Source organism: Mauremys mutica, chromosome 9 (genome assembly GCF_020497125.1).
Source record: "Mauremys mutica isolate MM-2020 ecotype Southern chromosome 9, ASM2049712v1, whole genome shotgun sequence".
NCBI lineage: Eukaryota > Metazoa > Chordata > Testudines > Geoemydidae > Mauremys > Mauremys mutica.
In genome coordinates, this window is record NC_059080.1 from 73,609,481 (window position 1) to 73,634,891 (window position 25,411).

The 25,411-nt window shown below is 44.5% G+C and overlaps 1 protein-coding gene across 1 annotated transcript in view; it reads right to left on the reverse strand.

Annotated features, from left to right (window-relative positions):
* PCOLCE2 (procollagen C-endopeptidase enhancer 2) overlaps positions 1-2,112 on the reverse strand; it is a 42,515-nt gene extending 40,403 nt beyond the window's left edge. Inside the window, exon 1 of the mRNA XM_045031593.1 lies at positions 1,941-2,112. Coding sequence (XP_044887528.1) covers positions 1,941-2,023 — 83 coding nt within the window. The 5' untranslated portion in view covers positions 2,024-2,112. The remainder of the gene's footprint in view (positions 1-1,940) is intronic.
* Between the last annotated feature and the right edge of the window lie 23,299 nt (positions 2,113-25,411).

A 25,411-nucleotide genomic window follows, 5' to 3' on the forward strand; every position in this document is an offset into this window, starting at 1 on the left:
GTAATATAGTACAACTTTTAATGCCCAAAATGAGGTGTGGCTAGAACTGACAGCTCAGCCCTTACAAATTTTAGATATAGTGCTGCATGCTGTTATACTTGCACAGTTTGTTCAAGTTTCGCCCTGTTCATAGTAAACAAAATAGGAGGGGGAAATACCATAACAAATTAATATTTCTATAAAAAGCACACTTCTCCAGCAGATAAGTCATTAGAGAATGTAAAGTTAGGTCCCGTCCCCCCGCATTAGTCTCACTTTATTAAAATGACAATTTATCACAGAATTTTAAAGCAAGCCATCTCATCGATTTTTTTTCTCTATACTGAGAATACCAGGACCCATAATTCTCCATCAATGCACCTCCTGTTTGCATCACAGCATCCATTTGGAGCTGCACTGGTGGGAATTATAGATCCTAATTTTGTCTAATGGTATTGATGGGTAATTAGGCCCTGGTTCAGCAAAGCATGCTTAATGTAAGCACATCCTTCATGCTCAAGTATTTTGCCATGGCTGTAAAACTCTTTGACATCACTGAAAAGGTGATATGTAGCAATGCAAAATCAGTATTAAAAGACAAGAGTGTGGCAAACAGCCAAGGTGGTGGGCGTTGTTTTTCTTCCCATGAATCCAGTGCTGGCAAGTTTATTCATCCAAGAAATTATATAACAGGATGTTTGTTTTTAATTTCAATATCCCCCAAAATAAAATAAAAAATCCCTTTGAAAGTATAACCAGAATCTTTTTATCCCCTTCAAATTAAATACAAGAAACTGAGGTGTTTGGACTTTTTTTGTACATGCCAAGAAATGCTAGCATGTGTTACAAGAAAAGGGTAGCGTTTCTGTGCTCCTTGTTTCTCTTTCGTTAGAGGAAAGTAGAACAGAGGAGATCCTAACTACTTTTCACACTTTGTAATTTGCACAAATAATGTTGATCTTAATGCCCCACTCCTCAGCAAGCATTTAACAGCAAGTTGCTGGGGTGATGTCTCATCAAGATTTTATTATATATACTGTACAATATTTACTGGTATAGGTCAAGTGTTAGTTAATTTGACCACTGTAATTAGATTCTACTCAAGGCTTTGATCCTGCAGTCAGAACTGCCTGCACAGATCCTGGGTGCCCTGCCAGAAGGGGTAGAAATGGAAGAAAAAAAAATCTTGTGATGCAGTATCCCTGCTTTTTCCTGTTCTTGTCCAGTCACTTGTTAATTTGCAACGTTCAAGTGTTGCAATGGGCCTTTCAGTCATTCGTGTGAATTCCAGACGTTTTATTCTCGCTTGTTAATAGCAGAATGGGTTGATTTAGATGGGGATCCTTTAAGGTTAGTGCCCTGGATTCTTGCCCTTTTGACTCTTCCCTCTAGCACGGGCTCATCCCCTCCCGATGTAACACATGCCAAAGTGAGCCTCGGATGCCATCTTTTCCCCCAGCCAGGAGTGGGGGGCAGGAGTTCTGGGTCTTTCCTTCTCTGAGTGACACCTCTGTCCTCCTGCCTCACAGTCGCCCTGGACATAGCCAGCGAGCCCAGCCGCCCCCGCCCACCGTTGGCGCCGTTCTGTGGAGAACAAGATGTTCCTTCCTTCTAGGCAAAGAAGGGGCTGCAGCGCACCCACCCGTCCCGGGGCACCAGGCGAAGCGCCCGCCGCTCCTTGCCCCAGCCGGACGGGGGAGCAGCGGAGAGGCTGGCTGGGGAGGCGCCAACAGGGGCACAAGCGCGGGGCGGTGCCTCAGCGCCCCCTCGTGCTCTTGCCGAGGTGCTTCGAGCGCCTGCAAGGCTCGGACCCGGAGGCGCGGGAGCGGGAGCCGCAGCGCGGGGCAGCTGTAAGGGCAGGCGGGAGTAGGAGGGGTCGGGAGGCAGCGGCAGGGGACAGAGCTCAGCGTGGCCCGAGTGGCAAAGCAGCGGCTGGAGGGGGCGCCCCCACGAGCCGTTACCTCTGTTGCGGCGGCTGCTGGCGGGAGAGCTGAGCGGCGGCCAGCAGGAGCCCCAGGCCCCAGGAGCACGCGGCCGGCCTCATCGCGGGCGCCCCGGTTCGCCTGTGCGGAGCGGCGGCTCTCGTGTGGGGGGCTTTTAAAGGCAGGTTGCAGGCTCGGCAGCCTCTCCGCGCGGTCCCCCTGGAGGAGTTTCCCTGGCATCGCGCCGCTCCGCGTGAATATCCCGGTTGTTCTTCCAGGCGAGGGGAGGAGGGAAGAGGCTTCCCCAGCCCAGAGCTCGCCCCCACCTCCCCCCCCTTCGCCCCGTGCTTGGAAAACTTCCCTCGCAGCCCGGGGGCAGGAGTCCGCTGCCCAGAGACTCGGGCAGGAACATGCCGCTCGCAGCCCCTGCAGCCCGGGCTGCGGCTGCTCCCTGGCGCGTGTCTTGGGCTGGCCGCGGGGTCCAGCGGCGGTCAGCGGGCTGGGTGGGTTGGCGGGGGACGGAGGTTACTGTGGGGTGTCAAAGGCGAAGATCACCACAGAGCCCTGCCTGGGCCGAGTGTGAAGCCCCGTCCGGGCAACACAAAGCACAGAGCCACTGCTCAAGCGGCTGTAAACATCCAGCTCGGGTGGGGAGTGTTTGTTTAACCGCTAGTCCAGTTCCTTGGGCTTTTTCATTCGTAGCAGCGAAACTGTAACTTTGTGATTCCTCCTTTTCCTCAGGAGCGGTCCTGACAGTTCCGTCGTTTCAGGGGCAGCGGTTCTTTTTTCACAAGAAACTTTCACATGTCTGATCGCAGCTGGGAGATGGGGAAAATCTCCCCCATCCTTCAAAAACAAAGTTACTGTACTGGCAAAGGGGAAATGATTTCATATAGTGAAGGAGGAATGTGTATTTAAGTTCAGCTCTCAAATTTCACCTAATTTGTAACTGTCATGTTCAGTTATATGGGGCCTGGGGAACTGATCAACCTTACAGTCCTCAACAGAAAATGAGTCTGTGCCCTGCATAGTCCTGAGAATAATCCTACATACTATTTACAGTACACACAGATGGACTGCACTAGTACCTGGACATGCACAAGAAGTCTGAATTAATTTACATTATCAGGAATGGTTAAAAAACCTACTAATTATCTCAGAGAGATGACTAATTACACCATGTTTGTAATGCCGGGTTTTGCATTTCATAATGTGGCACACCACACCAGTTTTGTTTATACGGAGCACAAATAAACTCAGTGTCATCTGTACAATTACGTACAGCTTTGTCAATATTTGTAAAATACTAGTACTGCTTTCAAAAAAAGTATTCTTTAAAATTCAAAAGTAAATTAAAAACGTCATTTTGTTTACCAGTGGTAAATATTGACTCATCGGAATAAGGTAGCATTTAAGATCTGACTGTAACAAGGGTACTCTTTAAGGCCCTGTGGGGACTACTCATCTAGTAAAGTTAAGCACATGTGTAAGTGTTTGTAGAGTTGGAGCCTAAGTTAATTAACTGAGAAAAGTAGTGAAAAAATGAAATCTTAGTATTATTGTAGCTATTTTTTGAAGTTTACCAAGAACCAAATAGTAGTAAAAACCATACATTTTTATTTTGAACAATTATTGCAAACAGCATTATAATCTTGACTGTCCTTAAAATAAATGGATTTAAAAAATAAACTAGGACAGACTGGACACTAAATAAACACATGGACAAGAGTGAAATGAAATTGCCTGGGCAAGAACCTAGAATTTTACTTTCTTATGTGATTACTGGTGATAATTTAAGCCTAAAATGTATCCAGTCTTTTATTAATCTACACATAAAGATAATATTTTAGGCTCACATGAGTGATATTATATAGCACAGACATAGTGTGTCTTGGTACAGCCAACTGCAGACTAGACTGCAAGAAATTGGACAGAACTGCACTAGTTCCGAAAACTATTCACCAGCTAGCAGGGCAATAATGTAAACCTTTTTTTATGGTTTATTAACTTATTTTGTTATCTGTTAAGCACTTGACATGCTTACCTAGGTACAGAATGCAAATAAGGGAAGTCCCCACCGCAAAGAGCTTACAGTCTAAAAGACAGACAGAGATAAGACCAGATGCACAGGAGACCCCTAGGAAGGGTCCTATAAACTTAGAATTAAAAAATAAAAAACCTTCTCTCTCTCTCTCCTCTGACATAATGCTGGAGTGAAGAAGACACTGAGCTCATGCAGATTAGTGTTGATCTCATGGAAGGAGTGAATCCTTGGAAGAATTTGAGTGGGCAGAGGTGAGAGCCTGCCCCACTGGGACTGGGAGGGTATGAGGCGTGAGATGCAGCGCAGAAAAACACTAGGCAATGAAAGGGGTAGTGATACTGACACTGGTGGAGTGAATTGTGGGGGACTGATGAGAGATGCAACGGAACAAGATCTGAGCAGTGAAGGGCCTTAGAGACAAGGATAACTTAAAACAGCAGTTAAGAGGTAGTCGATGCAGGGATTCAAAGAAGGAATTGACATGGTTAGCTCAGTGGGTGAGGGAGAGAATGTTAGCAGCTGTATTCTGGGCTGACTTGAGGTGCGTGATATGGGAAACAGGGAGGCCAAAGAGGAGGAAGTGAGCATGCCTTGGCCAATAGGCTTGTGTTTGTCAGCTTGAAGGTTAAATAACTATTATGTATATATTATGTATATTTTAATTTGGAAGAGAATTTAATGTTGGTAAAAGGTAGTAATTGTTGCCAGTGGAGGTCAAGGTCCTTGGCCAGTTTACAGACCATCGGGGCCGCCCGGGGGGGGGGCAAGAGGGGCAATTTGCCCTGGGCCCCGCACGGGTCTTCGGGGCACTTCAGCAGTGGGTCCTGGAAGGGCCCCCCCGCCGCTGAAGACCCCAGGCCCCGGAATCCTCTGGGCGGCCCTGCAGACCATACATACTACAGGCAGCAGTGTAATCTCCATCTCTTCCCCCCTGCCCCCAACACACACATCCTTCCCCTGGTCCTATCAATGTATTTCTGAATGTGGAGAAGACCAACCATTTAGGGATGAGAAGGTGGTTCATTCTTCATGTCCATCAAATATTTGGCCTTACTGCTGAATGACAGAGGGTGTTGGTTATAAAGGTGGCTTTTCTGAAGCACACACTTAGGGCCAAATTTTCAAAGACCTCATTGCATGTGTGCCGTGGCAGCAGCGGGCACAGCATTTTCTGCACCCCTCCCAAATTGTGCTAGTTACTGTTTTCAGAAGGTCTATGGGTGTGCACAGGGAGGCTGAAAGTTAGGGCTGACAAGAGTGTATCCATTCACTGCACAGAGAATTTGAAAAGCGGCTTAAGAATGCTATTTTGCATCCTGCTATTTCTGCACCTCTTCTTCCCTCTTTCTTAGGGCAGGCCTAAGAGTGGCATTACTCTTTGCTGCCCTTGGCTCTGTTGGACACACCCTATATTCAGGGGTGGCTCTATGTTTTTTGCCACCCCAGCACAGCAGGCAGGTGGCTTTCGGTGGTGCACCTGTGGGCGGTCCGCTGGTCACGCGGATTCGGCGGCATGCCACGTGGATTTGGCAGCATGCCTGCGGGAGGTCCACCGGTGCCGCGTCATTGGCGTCCCCACTGCCGAATTGCCACCGAAGCCACGGGATCAGCGGACCTCCCGCAGGCACACCGCCGAAAGCCATCTGCCTGCCACCCTCACAGCAACTGGCAGGCTGCCCCCCATGGCTTGCTGCCCCAGGCACGCGCTTGCTGCGCTGGTGCCTGGAGCCGCCCCTGCCTATATTACAGGCTGGAAACAAGGCATACAGTAATTCCTCACTTAACGTTGTAGTTATGTTCCTGAAAAATGCGACTTTAAGCAAAACGATTTTAAGCTAATCCAATTTCCCCATAAGAATTAATGTAAATGTGGGGGTTAGGTTTCAGGGAATTTTTTTTCACCAGACAAAAAACAAAAAACTATCATCATAGCTGTGTACAGTATTAAATTGTTTGTTTAAAACATATACTCTGTGTGTGTGTGTGAAGCTTGGTTGAGGTGGTGAAGTAAGAGGGTGGGATATTTCCCAGGGAATGCCTTGCTGCTAAATGATGAACTAGCACTCGGCTGAGCCCTCAAGGGTTAACATGTTGTTAATGTAGCCTCTCACACTCAACAAGGCAGCTCAAATGGAGAAGGTGGGGGGACAGCATAGCAGACAGAGACAGACACACACTTTGTGTGTGGGAGAGAGAGAGATGCACACTGCCCCTTTAAGTAAGCTGACCCACTCTTAAGTGCATTGTCTTTTTTAAGTGGATCAGGAAGTTGAGACAGCAGCTGCTGCCGCAAGCTCTCTCAGTCTCTCTCCCTCTGTGTCCCCACCCTGCTCTATATGGAGAAGGGGTAAGCAGGGTGCAGGAGTAGGGGGGAGGGGGACCCCTGACATTAGCCTCCCTCTTCCCCCCCCCCCATGCACAGCAAGCAGGAGGCTCCCGGGAGCAGCTCCAAGGCAGAGGGCAGGAGCAGCACATTACAGTGGGGGGAGGGACAGCTGAACTGCCCGGAAATTGATAGTCTGCTGGGCGACTGCTGTACAGGGAACTTAGGGGAGCGGGGAGCTGATAGGGGGGCTGCCGCTCCACCCTGCTTACAAGCCTCCACCAGCTAACTGCAACGGACTGCTTCCTGCAAGGGAGCATTGCACAACTTTAAACGAGCATGTTCCCTAATTGATCAGCAACGTAACAATGAAACAACGTTAACTGGGCTGACTTTAAGTGAGGAGTTTCTGCAATCTAAAAGAAAACTACACTTAATAAATGTAAATAACATTGCAGAAAACAGTTCAGCTATGCAGCAAACAACTATGAGCAGAAACAGAGACAAGACTGGCTGGTCTCCATCAGCTGTAACAGAAGGAACAGAGGAAAAAGGGCTCAATAAGCAATTGAACGTTTTTTAAAGTGTTACCACTGGTATTAATCTTAAACTACTCCACTAGTGTACTTCAGTATAGTCTAGAGTTGGCATTCCCATCAGTCCCTTAGAGGTTAGATCTCAGCAAGAGAAAACAGTGGAAGGAACAGTAGTGAACTTTTAGATTGCATGCAAAATATATTAAGTTATTTAGGTTGCAAGGTCAAATGTTCAAGAGTTAGGAAATGCCAGATTTATGCTTGCCCATGCAATCTTAATTATGTCCCTTTCCGTGTCTCACTTATGCACTAAATGAGGTAGTGATTCTGTGCAAAAATTGTATGTGCTTGTATAATTAAAAACCATATCCTAATGCAGACACACAACTTTCTTAACTTTCAAGGAAAAGGAAAGTAAGTAGCTTCTCTTTAAAGGAAAAATGCAAAAAACAAATTCCATTTTTATTAACCCTTCCCTAACCCCATATGCATCATTATCAGAGTTACCACTCTGAACCTTCAGCACTGCAGTAGAACAGTAGCAAGAGATGACTGCTATCTGAGAGGGGAATACACTAGTTTGGTATACATTCTTCCTTCTTTGGTACTGGCACTGCCAAGCCCTCCTTTCCTCTCCCCTTCAATCAGCTCCCTTTCTCTCTACCAGCATTTTTCATAAACAACTGAACAGCTTTACAAGAATAAACGTTTTCCAGTGTCTAGCATCCTGGGCCATGCTTAAACTAGTGACCTAGGGGTGAAAGAGTGTCTCTCATTACCAAACGTCCAAAGAAGATATTTTATATGAACAAAATAGGAGACAAGCTTCCAACCCATTGTCTGGCTAGTCTGTCTTTTCCCTCTGAATGTTAAACAATTTTTTTGAACTGGAAAACAGCATTTTTTACCTAAGATGCAACATCATGCTAACAATCATCTAGATTTTGAAGCAGAATAATAAACACAATTTAAAAAAGGATCATACAAATAAAAATAGACATTATTATTCTGTACAGTAAATAGATACCATTCCCTAATAACAACATCCACATGGCATATATACACCTGAAAACAGGAGCTAGCTGCTGCTGTGTGTGACATAACGTAGTACTAAAAGTCCTGTTTTGTTCTTATAAAAGAACAGGGACACTGCAGTTCTAGACATTTGGTTTTAAGAGAATTCCAAGCAAAGTTGCATGTAACAGTCTTCTTTATATGGAAACATTAACTAATGAATGCTGTTCTCATTCAGACAGTATGAACCTTGAGTTCCTCTACTCCTTGTTTCAGCAGCAATAGGCTGCTACACTTTGAAGTGAACAGCACTTTGATCAGGAACCCAGCTTTGTAAATTTATTGGTCATAGCAGGTCCACTAATCCTGATCTAAACACAGGGTAATGCCATTTCTTAATGGAGAATGGGGGTAGTGCAAAGCTCAAGTGAAAGTTACAGACTTCAGATCAGAAGTTCTGCCTTTGCTTTGAAAAGAGCCATCAATATGGTATTCCTATTGATTTTTCAAAAGGCATAGGGCCTGGTTCTGATCTCTCTGTGTTTTTACACAAACATAACTCCACTGACATCAGGTGAATTATCCTGATTTGAACTGATGTAAATGTGTTCAGAACAAATCTCTTTATTTCTTCGGGCCCTAACTTAAGCACCAGGTTTTTGTTTTTTTCATTCTCTCTTACCTCTTTCAAGGAACACCAACATTAAAATTGCACTTTTTTCTGAAACATTTTTACCTCCTATTGTTCCAAGTCAGTTGCTGACTTTGTGCATTTGATACCATGACAGAGGAAGAGATTAAGAGGGCCAATACTGCTTTATTGCTTGATAACATGGGTGCCATTATATAAATACTAATAATTTGTAAACCTTCCTAAGACAAAAGAGGTCCAAGAAGTATCAAATGAAATGCATGTTTACCAGGATGTTTTAAGATTGTCAGAACTCATGATGTATAGTGCACAGATATTTCCTCATAGGCCAGGCTTCACATAAGACTGTGCCAGCATTTTCAAATGGACTTTCAAGAGTCTGTTAGCTGATAGCATGAATGTATAATTACAGAGTCCCACAGAGGGTAAAGAAATTGCTAAGGTAATGGATTCTGTAGGATCTTCTGAAGAGTGATAATAACTTTTTATCCAAGGGCTTCAGCAGTGCAAATTAAAGATATCGGTCCAAAGAAAATAGTCAAGACGCAAAAGAAACATCTGCACAAAACTCTGGAGTTGAAGGCCATCAGATTAGAAAAACAGAAACATATTAATGTTGTCACTGATGTCAGACAATCTTACAGCTGTCTCATACATCAACAAGCAGGGAGGAACCAGGAGCTTCAGTCTCAATAGGATAGCATTAGAGTTCCAGCATTGGGCAGGGCATCCCCAACTGTCAATAAAAGCCATTCACATCAATGGAGCACTAAAAATAAAGACAGATTGTCTCAGCAATCAATCAGTATTCCAGGCCAAATTCAGCCTGAATTGGCAAGTATTCAAGTAGATTAATATTATGGATGGAAATTCCAAAAAGCTGGATCCATTTCCCTTGGCAGAGAAGAGTATTAATCATTCTTTGCCTCAGGGAAAGAAATAGGAAGGGAGCAGTAAAGATATCCTGTCACAGAAATGTTCAAAAATAATCTGTTTTATTTCTGTTCATGAGAAGTAAAATCATCTTCAGGAGAGAGATGGAAGAGAACCATCCTTGGATCCATTCTCATCAAGCAAAGTCAGAAAAGTTCTTGACAGTATATGAATAAACTTCAAAAGTATTATAGTTGAGCCTGGCTTAAACAATTGGCATCTTGAGCAAGGTACAGAACAATAGTTCATTTTAAACTATTCCTTTTATGTACTCTGTTAGTAAAGGCATAGTCCTGCTGAAGGTAGCAGCTACCTGCTGGACACTCTTCATATATTTATACAATATAGTGTACACCTTCCCTCCATTTCCACTGACTGAAAGAATATCAGGGAGGGAAGCCATGACACTAAATGTTTGTTCACATGTAGTCAAAATAAATGAAGTACAATTAGGAAAAAGCAAGCTAATAATTCTGGAGAAAGAGAACTCTCTGTATGTAATGGGAGTGAGAAACTTGGGTAATAGTAATGCTGAAAAATATGCACAGATAATATGAAGATGGTTGGGACCATGTAAGTCCCTAGAAAGAAGGATATAGGGATGAGAGTGGACAGCATATTCGGCTCTAGTTTACCCTGTGTTATGAAAGTAAAGGACAATGCAATTTGGGGCTGTATACACAGATGCATTAAATAGTGGAGTAGAGAAAGAATACAGTACTTCCTCCTTCTATGGTACAATTACAAACTGGATTATTGCATTCAATTCTGGACACCACATTATAGTTTCCCAAGGCCAGTTTTAAAAGCCCCATCACTTCTGACTTGGAAGACTGTACTGAACCAAATCTAATAAATGTGCAAAAGGAGGCAATTGTGTAGATTCTATGAGTGTATCATTAGGAGCAATGGACATACACTGCTCTCAGAGAAAAGACATTTAATAGGAAATTTTCCTATTACTAGACTGGCACAATAGCACCTTAATGTGTAATACTACTGAGCTAACTAATAAAATATGGTATTGTGCAATAAAGTTGCTAGTTCATTACTGCAGAACACTTTTCAAAGGTGAGATCAATGAGCAGTCATTTACCTTCTCAGAAAGCCACTACAATGTAGCAAAATCTTAATGCGGCAGTAGCAATTGGAGAACATACTGTAACTCGTTCTGATCTTTTTATCGAGGGAAAAAATCTCTGCTATTCATATGACACAGGAGATTTTTTTTTGGTATTTTAAATATCTTCATAAATCAGATCACATGACTTCGTTTCTTGCAGTTATCCCACAGTGATTGTCAATAACTTTCAATTCCCACACAGTAAATGACTATAGATATGGCAAAACGCAGAGTTGTACTCTGTTCGCAGTTACACCTGTACAACACAGGCTGGAATTTGATTTCACACCAGTTTTACACATTGTACTTCACTCACTGACACTATTAACACTGGGGTAAGTGAGAATGGAATCAAACTCCTTCTGAAATTATTCCAGTTCAGTATTCCTAATATTCCAAAACATTTCCTTTATTTTAATTTATAAATCCATAGATGTAACAGAGAACAGTGTGGTTTAATTGCCCCTCCAGAGAATCTGTTTTAATACAAACATTTCCTAGTGTGGGGGAATACTATGAGAAACTTTAGTTCATCTAACTATAAAATATCCTTTTTCCCCCTGGGATTACAGCACACCTCTATAACAAAACCACTGTCAGCTGAAAAAAAAATATGACTTGCAGGTGAAGAGGGCAATGAGGAGCAAACCCTTTGCAAAATATGTAATAAAAAGACGTCCTCTACATTGAGAGGAGATGGGAAACCACAAAGAATTTACTGTGACTCAGGACCTTTCCTGCAACTTGGCTTCTCTGCTGAAATGGAAGGTGCTAATGTAATGCTGACAGACTCCGGTCACTGGCAGGCAGGATCAAACCAGGAACCTCTGGAGTTTAGTGCATGAGCCAAAAGCTAACTGGTGCTTAGCTAAGGCTGTAGAGCAGACTCTTTCTCTCTAAGTGGTCTTGGTGCCACTAGATGGGACAGAACACCACACCCAGAAGGTGTGGGGGTTACATATTTCCCCTAGTTGAGGAAGTGTGTTCTGAGCTTCAGAGACTTCCCAGCTGAAATCTCAGACGATCCCCCATTTGTAACACTGACAGACCCTGGTCATCAGTGGGTGGGATTGAACCAAGGACCTCTGGAGCTTAGTGCATGAGCCTCTAGAGTGTAGTGCATGAGCTAAAAGCCAACAGTTTCTTAGCTAAGGTTGTAGAGCAGACTCATTTGACTCTCTCTCTAAATGGTCTTGGTGCCACTAGATGGGACTGAACACCACACCCAGGAGGTGTATAGGTTACACTGACTCAATTGAATGTATAACCCAGGAATCATATATCTGAATGATATGGGGGGGTCAGATCTAAAAGGTTCATTCCCTCAAAGTTAAGTGCTGAACCTGGGAAAAATGTCTGTCCCTTCATTGTAATGTTGGTGCTGTTGTTGTTGAAGATAGATTAGTCTGGGTAGAGAAAGTTATACAAGCATTTTGGAAAGGAAGACCTAGAGGCAGCCATCCTCTACCAGGCATAATCTAACATTTGACAATATAAAAAAACCCTACAATGTATGTTCTATTCAATCCCCCTGAATCCCTGCATTGGCTCCCCATGATTCATCTTTCAAATTTAGGGCATGGGGAGGGAAGGGGGACCTTGCACCAGGACTGGACAGCGCTGAATCAGGGAGTTGCATCGGGTTTCCTGTGATCTTCCCCTCTTTCTAAATGCAGTTTGGATGGAATGCAGAATCTAGGCCAAACTATTTCACCAATTGCTAAAACTCAGCTATCTGCTATGTGTGTTACAATAGTAAATTTAATTTTTCTAAATACAAAATGACTGGCATGAGAGAAGCACACATGCACTCTAAGGCCGAATTTTTAGCCTTTAGCACAAAATTGTGTATTTTAAACACATCTGGAATCTATTATGTTGCTGTTTAGTGAATTTCACAGAACCATTGTTACTTATTGTTTAAAGGAATATGATTGTCAGTACTAAATCCATTGCTGTACTGCAAAGTAAGACACATAAACAGCATAAATATGTGCAAAAAATTAGATTATTTTTAAAAAAAAACTTTCCTGGCAGAGGAAAAATGCTTGTTCTGTTATTGCTAAGACTATTTGATAGGCAGAACTGTAGACTGCATGAAATCTGTGAAGTCCAACAAGCCAAATTCATGAACTCCCATGAAGTAGCACAATTTGCTTCAAAAACTATGATGAGCATAAAGACTATAAAATTCAACACAATTAACATGACATGATTCAGTGTTTTTAAAATTACATCTGAAAAAGTTTGGTTAATTATAATGCCTTTATACTCCAGCATATTTACAGTTGGCAATAACAATCCTGTTGCACAAATTGCAGAACTTTATTTTTGGGAAGAGTTGTATCCAATATCAAATGAAATTTATCATTGTATGTGTATTCCAAGGGTTTCACTTATTTTAGTTTTACAAAGATCTGTAGTTCATTTTAATGTTATGAACCTGTGGGGAAATAATTCACCATCAACAACAACAAACAAAAGTTGACTCAATTTAATATTCTTTTATAAAGTTCAACATTAACTTTAATACTCCTAAACTATGCTGACATTACAATTTTGGACACTGACAATTTGGACCCAGTCAGTTGCAGTGGAAGATCCTCCACACCCCATGCCAACATACTTCAACTCATGTTTGTGAGTGAAGGGGCAATTCAGGCTCTGGGTCCATTCAGTCTTTGGTTTCAGTGCAGAGACTGCAAACAAGGTTTCCTTTAGTGCCAGTTGTGATATGGAAGCGTGTTCTCCAGGAACTAAAGAATGCCTAGCTCATATCCCATATGCCTCTTGACTGAATTTAAACTAATAAGAAAAAAGTAGGACCTTTCTAATTGAGCATGTCAAAGCACCTTATAAAGATGAGTAAGTACATTATTATCTGTTTTACAGATGGGGTGCAGGGACTGAGAGACAGAGATTCAGTGAGTTGGCCAAGGGCATGTAGTAACTTCAGAGAGGTTCTATTTGTATGTCTGAAGGTAGAATTTAGCCTAATGAATTTGAATAAAATAATCCACAGTGCTGTCGGGTCTGTGTGGACCCCAATAAAATATCTGAAAATAAAATTAATTCATATTCATGTACCTTGTCCCTAAGCATCATCTAAATTACTATTTGAAAAACAATACAAATTGAAACAAAAGATATATAAACTGGCCCATTTGTGACTGAAAGACTAGGGACCTGATTCTCCTTTTACAAGACTTTTGTGGAAATGGCTTTGGGTCATGCCCTATGTAGTTAGGCAAACACTCCTTCCTAGGAATATTATGGTTTATTGTGACAAACTAACTCCATTTCAAAATTCCTCAGGCACTTTATTTAAGAAAACGAGGGTCCATGATAATCAGAAGTTAGCACTGTGACCAAAACGCACAGTGAATGCAGAGCAACACATTTCACTCCTGTATGGGTCCCAGTTTGGCTGGGTTTTATATTTTTAACTACCCAAATGCATTCATTCACATTCTGAACCAAGGGCTAGGCTTGCTCCCTGATGCTGCTCTGTTTTACCAGGAATTAATCTGTTAAATTTAACTGTAAACAGGGAAGGTATTTGAGGCACAGGAGTACCAAAAACTCAGCGGAAACCACAAAACCTCTGTAGTTTTATGTAATTATCCTCAAGATGACCAAACAAATTGTTTTTAAATTCTGTAAAAAATATTTGGTCTCCGACTAGAACCCTCTTGCCAACTGTTTTTTTCTGGTGTGATTTTTTACATCTGAGTTTTAAACCCCTGAAAAAAGACAGTTAAAATGGAAAAAAACTGACATGACCATAACTATAGTGAGGTATCATCTGCTGCTGCTGTGAGATGCTTACTGATTGATTTGTTGCAAGAAAGAGCTACTGGTAAAATAATTCCCATTAAATTATTTATGGGAGTAGTTATTATTGGATCATTACCTAAAACAGCAAGAGGGTATCAATATAACCTTATTTTTGCAGATTTCTCCAGTAGATGGACTGAATGTTTTCCACCTCCGAAGGCTGTAGCCCAAGTAGCTGCCAGTAAAATTGGAAGTTTTTCCAGGGCATGAATTCCCAGGACACCCTCTCACAGAAGCCCTTCCTTTCATGAGAATATGTAAAATTCAAAACTTTTTAGGGATACGTTATAGGTTATCTACAGTTTCTCACCCTCAGTCTGATTTGAGATAGTAAACACAGGATTAATAAAGCCTGTGTGGATAAACAGTATATTATTTAAAATGCTCTCTAAAGTAAACGTGTCTTTCTATTCTGTGTGTGGTGACTGGAGTCTCTCTCATATACCAGGTTCTGATGGGTATGGAACAAAGAGGAACATTGATGATACCTTTTATAGGAATGAGGAATGCAAAGGAAACAATAAACACTTACCAAAGGTCTGCCAACTGGAGTAAATAATTTAAACAACCTCTTAAAGAAAATTAGATTGTTTTTAAATATTTAAGCATTAGATGCTAATTTCCTCATATGGACATTCTTCCACATCTTTGAGACAGGCCTTTATTGTAGTATTAAGTGAACAGACTATTTGTCCTCCCCAGCAAAACAGCTCTTTGATTAGAAACCATCCAGAGCAAAGAGACATATTTTAAGATCATAGCATCTTATAACATCATGGTTCTGTCCCCCCTGCTCCCACTGACTTCAGCCTGTTTATGTCCCACAACAAGAGGTGTCTATCACAGTACGCTTCTATGTAATAGTTCATGTCTGACCAAGACCTGCCTGGGAGCTGAACAGAGAGTGCTAAATGGATTTCTCATACTCTTTGGAGAAACTTCCTAATACAAGTCAGCATTAGAAAATTCAAGAAAAGTTTTAGGAAAATCCTGTGTGCTCTTAGGATTTGTTTTCAATTTACATTTCCTAAGGGCAAAATCGTGCAGAGGCTGTGATTGACAGACTTTTCATACTAGTCTGGCTTTCATTGTGGTAGAACAGTATCAGGAGGAGACAAAGGCACCATCTTCTCTGGTTGGAGTAGGACAGTACCACTTACTAGAAAAGCAAGTTGGGTCCCTGCCCCTCCTAGCTGGTGAAAGCAACCTGAGATATAGCATATATTGTTGCTTGAGATTGTTATCACCTGTAGGTGTGTGTATCTGGGTGCTGCCACAAACACCCAGAGACTGACCCTGGCAATCTTGCTACCTCTAATTTTCCGAGCAGCTTGGATTACACTTGGCAGGGCTGTCAGGTTTCACTTGCATATTCTAGGCAGTCAGAACTTGAGAATGGAGAGAGGAAGATGTGGTGCAGCTCTATATCTCCAGCCACCCTCCTCTGTCTGCCTTCTCTCGTCTCCCACTTAGGCCTGGTCTACACTATGAGTTTAGGTTGAATTTAGCAGCATTAAATGGAATTAACCCTGCACCCGTCCATACAACGAAGCCATTTGCTTCTACATAAAGGGCTCTTAACATCGATTTCTGTACTCCTCCCTGATGAGGGGAGTAGCACTGAAATCGACATTGTTGGTTCGAATTAGGGTTAGTGTGGATGCAGTTCGACGATATTGGCCTCCGGGAGCTATCCCACAATGCGCCATTGTGACCGCTCTGCACAGCACATTCAACTCAGATGCACTGGCCAGGTAGACAGGAAAAGCCCTGCGAACTTTTGAATTTCATGTCCTGTTTGCCCAGCGTGGAGAGCTGGTCAGCACAGGTGAGCATGCAGAGCTCATCAGCACAAGTAACTATGCAGTCCGAGAATTGAAAAAGAGCTCCAGCATGGACCGTATGGGAGGTACTGGATCTGATTGCTGTATGGGGAGACAATTCCATACTAGCAGAACTACGTTCCAAAAGATGAAATGCCAAAACATTTGAAAAAATCTCCAAGGGCATGATGGAGAGAGGCCACAATAGGGACTCACTACAGTGCCGCGTGAAAGTTAAGGAGCTCAGACAAGCGTACCAGAAAACCAAAGAAGCAAACGGACGGTCCGGGGCAGAGCCGCAAACATGCCACTTCTATGTTGAGCTGCATGCAATTCTGGGGGGGGCGCCACCACTACCCCACCCCTGACCGTGGATTCCGATGAGGGGTTACTCTCAGCCATACCTGAGGATTTTGCAGACGGGAAAGATGAGGAGGAGGAGGAGGACAAGCTTGCGGAGAGCACACAGCACACCGTTCTCCCAAACAGCCAGCATCTTTTTCTCAGCCTGACTGAAGTAGCCTTCCAACCCTCCCAAGGTGGTATCCCGGACCATGAAGCCATGGAAGGGACCTCTGGTGAGTGTACCTTTTGTAAATATAAAACATGGTTTAAAAGCAAGCGTTTTTTAGTGATTAATTTGTCCTGAGGACTTGGGATGCATTCGCGGCCAGTACAACTACTGGAAAAGTCTGTTAACATGTCTGGGGATGGAGCGGAATTCTCCAGGGACATCTCCATGAAGCTCTCCTGGAGGTACTCCAAAAGCCTTTGCAGAAGGTTTCTGGGGAGAGCAGCCTTATTCCGTCCTCCATGGTAAGACACTTTATCAGGCCATGCTAGTAGCAAGTAATCTGGTATCATTGCATGACAAAGCCTGGCAGCATATGGTCCTGGTGTTTGCTGGCATTCAAGCAACATCCGTTCTTTATCTCGCTGTGTTATCCTCAGGACTCAACGGGCTTTGCTTGGTATGGGAAAGGAGGGCGCTGCTTTTATGAAGGTTGCAGAAACCGAAAGACAGTGGCTTACCTTGGCCGCATGTAAGCCAAATTCTGTTGCCCGGCCCTGTGTCTGTCATCTCTAACACTAAAGCTGCAGGCACTCAATATTAAGATGCAAAATACAACCTTGTACTGAAATCACATGTGCTATGTAATGTGAATAGTGTTGTTCACCGTGAAAGAGTATACCCACTGTTCTGTAAAATGTATCTTTTTAAATACTTCTCTCCCTTTTTTCCCTCCCGCAGCTGCAAATTTTTCAAGCCTCCCTCCTCCGTCCCAAAGGCTATCTCAGATAAGGTGGCAAAAAAAATGCACACGAGATGAAAAGTTCTCTGAGATCATGCAGTCAACCCACAATGAAAGAGCTCATCTGAATGAGTGGAAGGACATAGTATCACAATACTGGAAAGCGGCCAATGAACATGAGGACAGGATGGACGCTCGGGATGAGAGGTGATGGCAAGAAGATCAGAGGAGGCAGGATGCTACGCTGGGGCTACTGCGTGATCAAACAGACATGCTCCGGCATCTGGTGGAGCTTCAGGAACGGCTGCAGGATCACAGAGTGCCCTGTTTAACCGCCCTCCCCGAGTTCCATGGCCACCTCACCCAGACGCCCAAGAATGCGGGGCGGGGGGAGGCTCCGTGCACCTTGCCACTCCACCCCAGTGAACAGCCCAAGCAAAAGGCTGTCATTCAACAAGTTTTGAAGTGGCCTTTTCCTTCCCTCCTCCCCTCCTCCCACACCCCACTTGGGCTATCTTGTCAGTTCTCTCCCTATTTTTATAATCAATTAATAAAGACTACATGGTTTTTAAATTATAGTGACTTTATTTCCTTTGAAAGTAAGCTGTGATCGAAGGGGGGGAGGGTGGGTGGCTTACAGGGAATGAGTCAATCAAGGAGGCAGGTTTTCATCAAGGAGAAACAATCAGAACTCTCACACTGTAGCCTGGCCAGTCATGAAACTGGTTTTCAAAGCTTCTCTGATGCACAGTGCTTCCTGGTGTGCTCTTCTAATGGCCCTGGTGTCTGGCTGCACGTAATCAGCGGCCAGGCGATTTGCCTCAACCTCCCACCCCACCATAAACGTCTCCCCCTTACTCTCACAGAGATTGTGGAGCACATAGCAAGCAGCAATAACAATGGGAATATTGGTTTGGCTGAGGTCTGAGGGAGTCAGTAAAGTGCGCCAGCGACCCTTTAAACATCCAAATGCACATTCTACCACCATTCTGCTCAGCCTATAGTTGAACAGCTCCTGACTACTGTCCAGGCTGCCTGTGTATGGCTTCATGAGCCATGGCATTAAGGGGTAGGCTGGGTCCCCAAGGATAACTATAGGCATTTCAACATCCCCAACAGTTATTTTCTGGTCTGGGAAGTTAATCCCTTGCTGCAGCTGTTTAAACAGACTAGTGTTCCTGAAGACACGAGCGTCATGAACCCTTCCTGGCCATCCCACACTGATGTTGGTGAAATGTCCCTTGTGATCCACCAGTGCTTGCAGCACCACTGAGAAGTACCCCTTGCGGTTTATGTACTGGCTGCCCTGGTGCTCCGGTGCCAAGATAAGGATATGGGTTCCATCTATCGCCCCAACACAGTTAGGGAATCCCATTGCAGCAAATGACCTGCACATTTACCAGAGTCACTACCTTTGGTAGCAGCAGCTCAGCAATTGCTTTGGCTACTTGCATCACAGCAGCCCCCACAGTAGATTTACCAGCTCCAAATTGATTCCCGACTGACTGGTATCTGTCTGGCGTTGCAAGCTTCCACAGGGCTATCGCCACTCGCTTCTCAACTGTGAGGGCTGCTCTCATCTTGGTATTCTGATGCTTCAGGGCAGGGGAAAGCAAGTCACAAAATTCCATGAAAGTGCCCTTACGCATGCAAAAGTTTCGCATCCACTGGGAATCGTCCCACACCTGCAACACTATGCGGTCCCACCAGTCTGTGCTTGTTTCCCGGGCCCAGAATCGGCGTTCCACGGCATGAACCTGCCCCATTAACACCATGATCTCCAAAGCACTGGGGCCCATGGTTTGAGAGAATTCTGTGTTCATGTCCTCATCATTCTTGTCACCGCGCTGCTTTCGCTGCCTCCTCCTTGCCTGGTTTTGCAGGTTCTGGTTCAGCATAAACTGCACGATAATGCGTGAGGTGTTTACAATGTTCATGACTGCTGCGTTGAGCTGAGCGGGCTCCATGCTTGCCGTGATATGGCATCTGCACAGATAACCCAGGAAAAAAGGTGCGAAATGGTTGTCTACTGTTGCTTTCATGGAGTAGACAGGGGGGCCTGATGACATGTATCCAGAACAACCTGCGACAATGTTTTTTGCCCCATCAGACATTGGGATCTCAACCCAGAATTCCAATGGGCGGGGGAGACTGTGGGAACTATGGGATAGCTATGGGATAGCTACCCACAGTGCAACACTCTGGAAATCGACACTAGCCTTGGTACTGTGGATGCACACTGCCGAATTAATGTGCTTAGTGTGGCCGCATGCACTCGACTTTATACAATTTGTTGCCAAAAATCGAATTCTGTAAAATCGGAGTAATCCCGTAGTATAGACATACCATTATACATGTGTATTCCCTTCAGAGACATGCTGAGCAGTGAGAATGAAATTCACCCAGGTGCAGAGAGGCCAGTACAAGAGAGATCACTTAAGCTCTCAAAGCTTAAATGGTACATAAGGCTTAAAATAGTACATAGGTCTTATTCTAACTTTCATGGGTGAGTTGCACCTGAAGTGTGTAAAACACTGACTACCCCTGTTAGCCTGGCTGTTGGTCACCCTGTATATTTTACATTTGAAATTAAATTTATTCCTGGTAGTACTATGCTAGTAGTTACCATGTGAAGATGGAACTAGAGTCTCCTACAATGGAAGATGAAGATGCAGGTTCTTGAGACAGCTCTGGTAGTAACAGCCCTGCTGCTGTTGTGTTTCTAAGGCTGTATTCTATCAGTAGTGAGAGCTTTTTTGTGTCTGTAGTCACAGCCTTTGCAGTCAGCTATTCAGCATTTAGGAATCGCCTACTGGATTAGTCCACAATTCATCTAGTCCAGTATCCTGTCTCTGAAAATGGCCAGTACTAGAGGCTTCCACATACTGCCACAGTTGAGAGAAATATATACAAAGGTTTGCATGTCACCTTTAATACTGAACCTCTTTCAAATCAGTGTCACACTGCTGAATTTATTAGCTTAAAAGTTGCATGTTGCAATTCCAAGAGGTTTTACAGTAGCAGGGCCGAAGAAGTAATAATCTGTATCAGAATTACCAGGCAAGTAATTGTCCCTTATAGGTATCATTTTCTTCCTCAGACTTTTTATTTTAGAAAGTTTCTCATTATTGTCTCTTTCAATAAAACTGCTAACTGTATGAACCAAGGAAAATATGCACTCAAGCAGCACTATTTAATATTTTATAATTGGATTTATGTTTCCTCTGACTGGATTTCCTATTCTGTTTTTTGCATTTGCCACTTTCCTTTAGATATCAGGATGATAAATGGACCATGCATCTTTCAAAGCCTGTATATTTGTGGTGCTGGCATCATTCTGCTCCAGAGAGAATGGCAGAGCACAATACTTGGAACAGAGAAAAGTGTGTGGTCCAATTTGAAACCACAGTATGACTTCATGTTCTTGTGCTATATTATAGCCCTGGGACAATGACTGAATTTCTTACAAATTATTGTGTTGCATTACTCAAACACTTTTGTAAAATTAACCAGTTAATTACTATAGCAGCCTTGCAAAAATGTGAAATTTTACCTGCCCGGCACAAAATCTATCTGACCATCCTGGATGATTATGATGATGATAACTAAAACAAGAAATATTTTAATCACAGCTGGTAAGTGGGCAAGTGAAAAATTACATAGCTACAGGATAGCAACAGCTTCCTACTGAAATTTAGTAGAAACATCCTTGCAGATGGTGGTATCAAATAATCAAATTGAAATGCAACTGAGATAAGAAAAAAGAGACTAAGCCTGGATTGTGTATAACCATATATGAGGGCATCATTAGAACATGTCTAGAGATATGTATTTTGTGAAATTATGTTTGTAAAATGTATGAGTAATAAAAAGGATATGACTCAAGAATGACTAATGGGAATGCATTACAGAGTTTACGCTTGGGACTAAATAACTGCGCTCAGACTTCAGGCTGTGGAGACTGTTTCTCTGCCTCTAATTTCAAGTATGAGATGAGTTTCTAAATCTCATTCATGGTGGTGTTGTAAGAGTAGAAGGACTTTGTATTAATTTATGTTTGTCTTAACTTGAAAGCTAAAAATCCTAGACTGGGGCTCTATGATATATTGCATGGCACAGTAAAAGTTGCTTAGCATTGAAAGCTATATAAAAAGGTCTCAAAATAATAGTGTTACTGCAATCATCTTAATGAGATCCATGTTAGGAATTACTGGTGCAAGTATTTCAGTATGAAACTCTCTGGAAAAACATGAATAGCTGTGCCCAAGAAACCCCATGATAGCTGGCCGCAGGAACCACACCTGGACTGTCATTTAGGGCAGGAGCTCTCAACCTGTGGAAGACTATGCCTAAGGGGTCCACAAAAGAGCCTGAGAACCACTGATTTAGGGAACTGCATTGTTGAGGGACTGTCTTGTTTGGCTTCTTCAAAGTGGTATCAAGCACAAAAAAATACACCACACAGAATCTTTAAAAAATAAGTTCTCAAGTAATGTGAAAATCTTGGATGAAATTGACACAGCTGAAATTCCTAAAGGAAGGGTTGTGCAAAGTTTGACTTCAAAAGCAGAAAAGGCCCTACCTGGAGTGTTGGAGGAGGGAAATATCATAGATCACAGAAATGTAGGACTGGAAGGGACTTTGATAGGCCATCTAGTCCAGTTCCCTGCACTGAGGCAAAAATAAATATTATCAGACCATCCCTGACAGGTGTTTGTCTAACCTGTTCTTAAAAACCTCCAATGCAGAGATTCCCCATCCTTCCTAGGTAATTTGTCCCAGTGCATAACTATCCTTATAGTTAGGAAGCTTTTTTTAATGTCTAAGCTAAATCTCACTTACTGCAATTTAAACCCATTATTTCTTGTCCTGTCCTCGGTGATTAAGGAGAACAATTTATCACCTTCCTCTTTATAACAACTTTTTGTATACTTGACGATTGTTATCCTGTCCCCCCTCAGTCTTCTCTTCTCCAGATAAACAAACCCATTTTTTTCAATCTTTCCTTGCGGGTCATGTTTTCTAGATCTTTAATCAAAGGGGCAGAATGGATTGATATTCTAAAGGGGGGCGGGGTGGAAGCAGCTGTCACCCTCACATGGAATACACAGGCAATGAAATTCACAGGGAAGTAACACACTGATAAACTATCAAACAGTTGAGCAGTTGCACATTGTATTAGCTGTAACTGATTCACTGGAGACTGGTAGACTAGCAAGATGTGAGTTGCAGTTGATTAGATATGATAGCACAAGATCAAATAAGAATTGATGAAGAATCCTTGTCAAGAAATTGATGTATTACGACAGTATTTTGAACATGAGTGTGACGGGGCATCTGCCCCACACAGGGTTGAAAGGGATTTAGGTGGCCAGGCAGGCCAATGAACTCCACTGGGTGCACGTGGAGGAGGAGCCAGGAAGCATGCCGTTAATTAGTAGTAGGCTCAGCTGGGCAGGAACAGGCAGGGCCAGTATAAAGCCCAGGAGCAGTAAGCAGGCTGTAGGAAGGCAGGAAAGTAGGCTACAGTTACTCCCTGAGTGGAGGGAATTGGGAGGCTGGCAAGATTGAGGAGCCAAATGAGTAGGAAGGAGCCCAGGGAAACAGCAGCAAGGAGTCAGACCATACAGAGATGTTGGCAGCTTGTTATAGGGTCCCTGAGCTGGAACCTAGTGTAGAGGGTGAGCCTGACTTTCCCTACTATTGACTAGGAGGTGGCAATAGATGGAAATGCCACCCAGTCAGCAGTTCTGGAAGGATTTTGAATTCCCTGGAAGGGGGGGACCTTAGTGAACTGGCTGGAGGGCCCAGCCATGAAGAGAAGACTGCAGTCCCCAGAGTGAGAGGGGCTGCAGGGTGAGACAGCATGGGGGAAAGACACTGATGGAAGGAGAGTGCAAGCCTGGCAGAACTAATTCCCAGAATGGCCAGCAGGAGGTGCCACTAGTGGTGAGTTACCGGTAACTCTGTGACAATGGGAGAAAAAACCATGTGGATATTACACCAATGTTTCATCCAGATAATAGCACTGATCATGAACTAAGGATGAGGGCAAAGCTTGGATGATTCATGCAAACTGAAAACTGCTGGGTGGTTTGAATCTTCTTTCCCTGAGAAAATAGGGTTATAGTAATAAACTATTCTGGTAACATAAAGAGTTTATAAAAATGTCTGCAGCCTCACTTGCAGGCCTTCCTTGGAACTACTGAGTGGCCTGGAAGGTAAATAAGGATGTCTCCAGAAAGTAATGCCACTTGGGGCAATGACAATAACAAAATAAAAGCCACAATGTCTCTGGGGTTATTCCATGCTGCTTATACACCACTCTTCCTCAGAGTTGTGCCTAAAGGCCAATCCTACTATTAATTAAATGGCTTCTAGTTTCCATAGGAATTGATGCATTAGAAATGCATATAGATAGCACTTTCCATTCAGAGGTGTCATAGTACTTCACAAACAGTAGTGAATAAGGGGGTGATTTTTCAAATGCCCAAAGGGCAGTAAAGTACCCAGTTCCCACTGACTCAACCTCCCTCTCATTTGTGCTTTTGAAAATCTCCCCAGTATTCTCCATTTGATCCCTGTGAGGCAGTTAAATGGCCCAAATAAGAAGAGTATTTTTGCCCAATAACAAATCTGGAATAAAATACATTTGGAATAAACCCCAGCTCTCTAGACTCATAGTCCCATTATTTAAACACTAGACCAGAGATCAGCAACCTTTGGCATGCGTCTCGTCAGGGAAATCCGCTGGTGGGCCAGGATGGTTTGTTTTCCTGCAGCATCTGCAGGTTCAGCCAATCGCAGCTCTGCTCCAGGCCGATGGGGGCATCAGGAAGTGGCAGCCAGCACATCCCTCGGCCCACGCCACTTAGGGTGACCAGACGTCCTGATTTTATCGGGACTGTCCCGATATTTGCTTGTTTGTCCCGCGTCCCGACCAATGTTAGGTCGGGACACTGGACAAACAAGCAAAGGCTCCGGAGCCCGAAGGGCTCGCGCCCTCCCCTGCCCCGACTCCGCCCCCTCCTTCCCCCATTGGATCCTTCCCCAAATCCTCGGCCCCATCCCCGCCCCCTCACTGCCCCATTGTCTCCCTCCCCAAATCCCCGCCTCTTTCCAAGCATGCCATGCCCAGGAGACTCAGGGGAGTGCAGGGCCGGGGTGAGTGTGAGTCTGGCCTGGCCCCGAGCAGGCAGGACTCGGGCGCGGTACCTGGAGGGAGAGTAGGGGGGCGGCCCGTGGGCAGGGGACTCGGGAGCAGCCGCTGCTGCAGCTCCCACTGCTGCAGGGGGAGGAAGTGGCCAAGCACGTGGCGCTCGGCGGTTGCGGCTTTGGTGCCCGGGCCCGAACCCCCCGAGCCCGGGCCTGCTGCGGGGCAGCGCGCACACTGCGCTCAGCCCCTGGCCAGTCGCGTCTGGGCTGGCTGCCCAGCTGGTGCAATCCCGTGGCGGAGGCATCGGCAACCCAGTCCCGTTCGTTCCCCTGCAGGACCCGAGCAGGATGCGGGGGGCTGGGGCCTGCTGCCCCCACTCCGAGGCCGCCCGCAGGATTGCACCAGCTGGGCAGCCAGTCCAGACACGAGTGGCCAGGGGCTGGGTATGCGCAGCGTGCGCGCTGGGTCCCCGCAGCAGGCCCGGGCTCGGGGGGTTCGTGGGCGCCAGAGCCGCAGCTGCCGAGCTTGGCCAGTGGCCGCTTCCTCCCCCACGGCAGTGGGAGCTGCAGCAGCGGCTGCTCCCGAGTCCTGCTGCGCAGGTGGGGAGAACAGCCGCTGCCTGGCCCCGCAGGCCACCCCGTACTCTCCCTCCAGATACCGCGCCTGAGTCCTGCCTGCTCGGGGCCAGGCTGGACTCACACTCACCCCGGCCCCGTGCTCCCCTGAGTCTCCCGGGCCTCCCTCCAGCGCTTGCGGAGGGAGGAGGAATCAGGGGTGGGGGATTTTTTTTTTTTTTTGCTCTGCGGCCATTTTTCC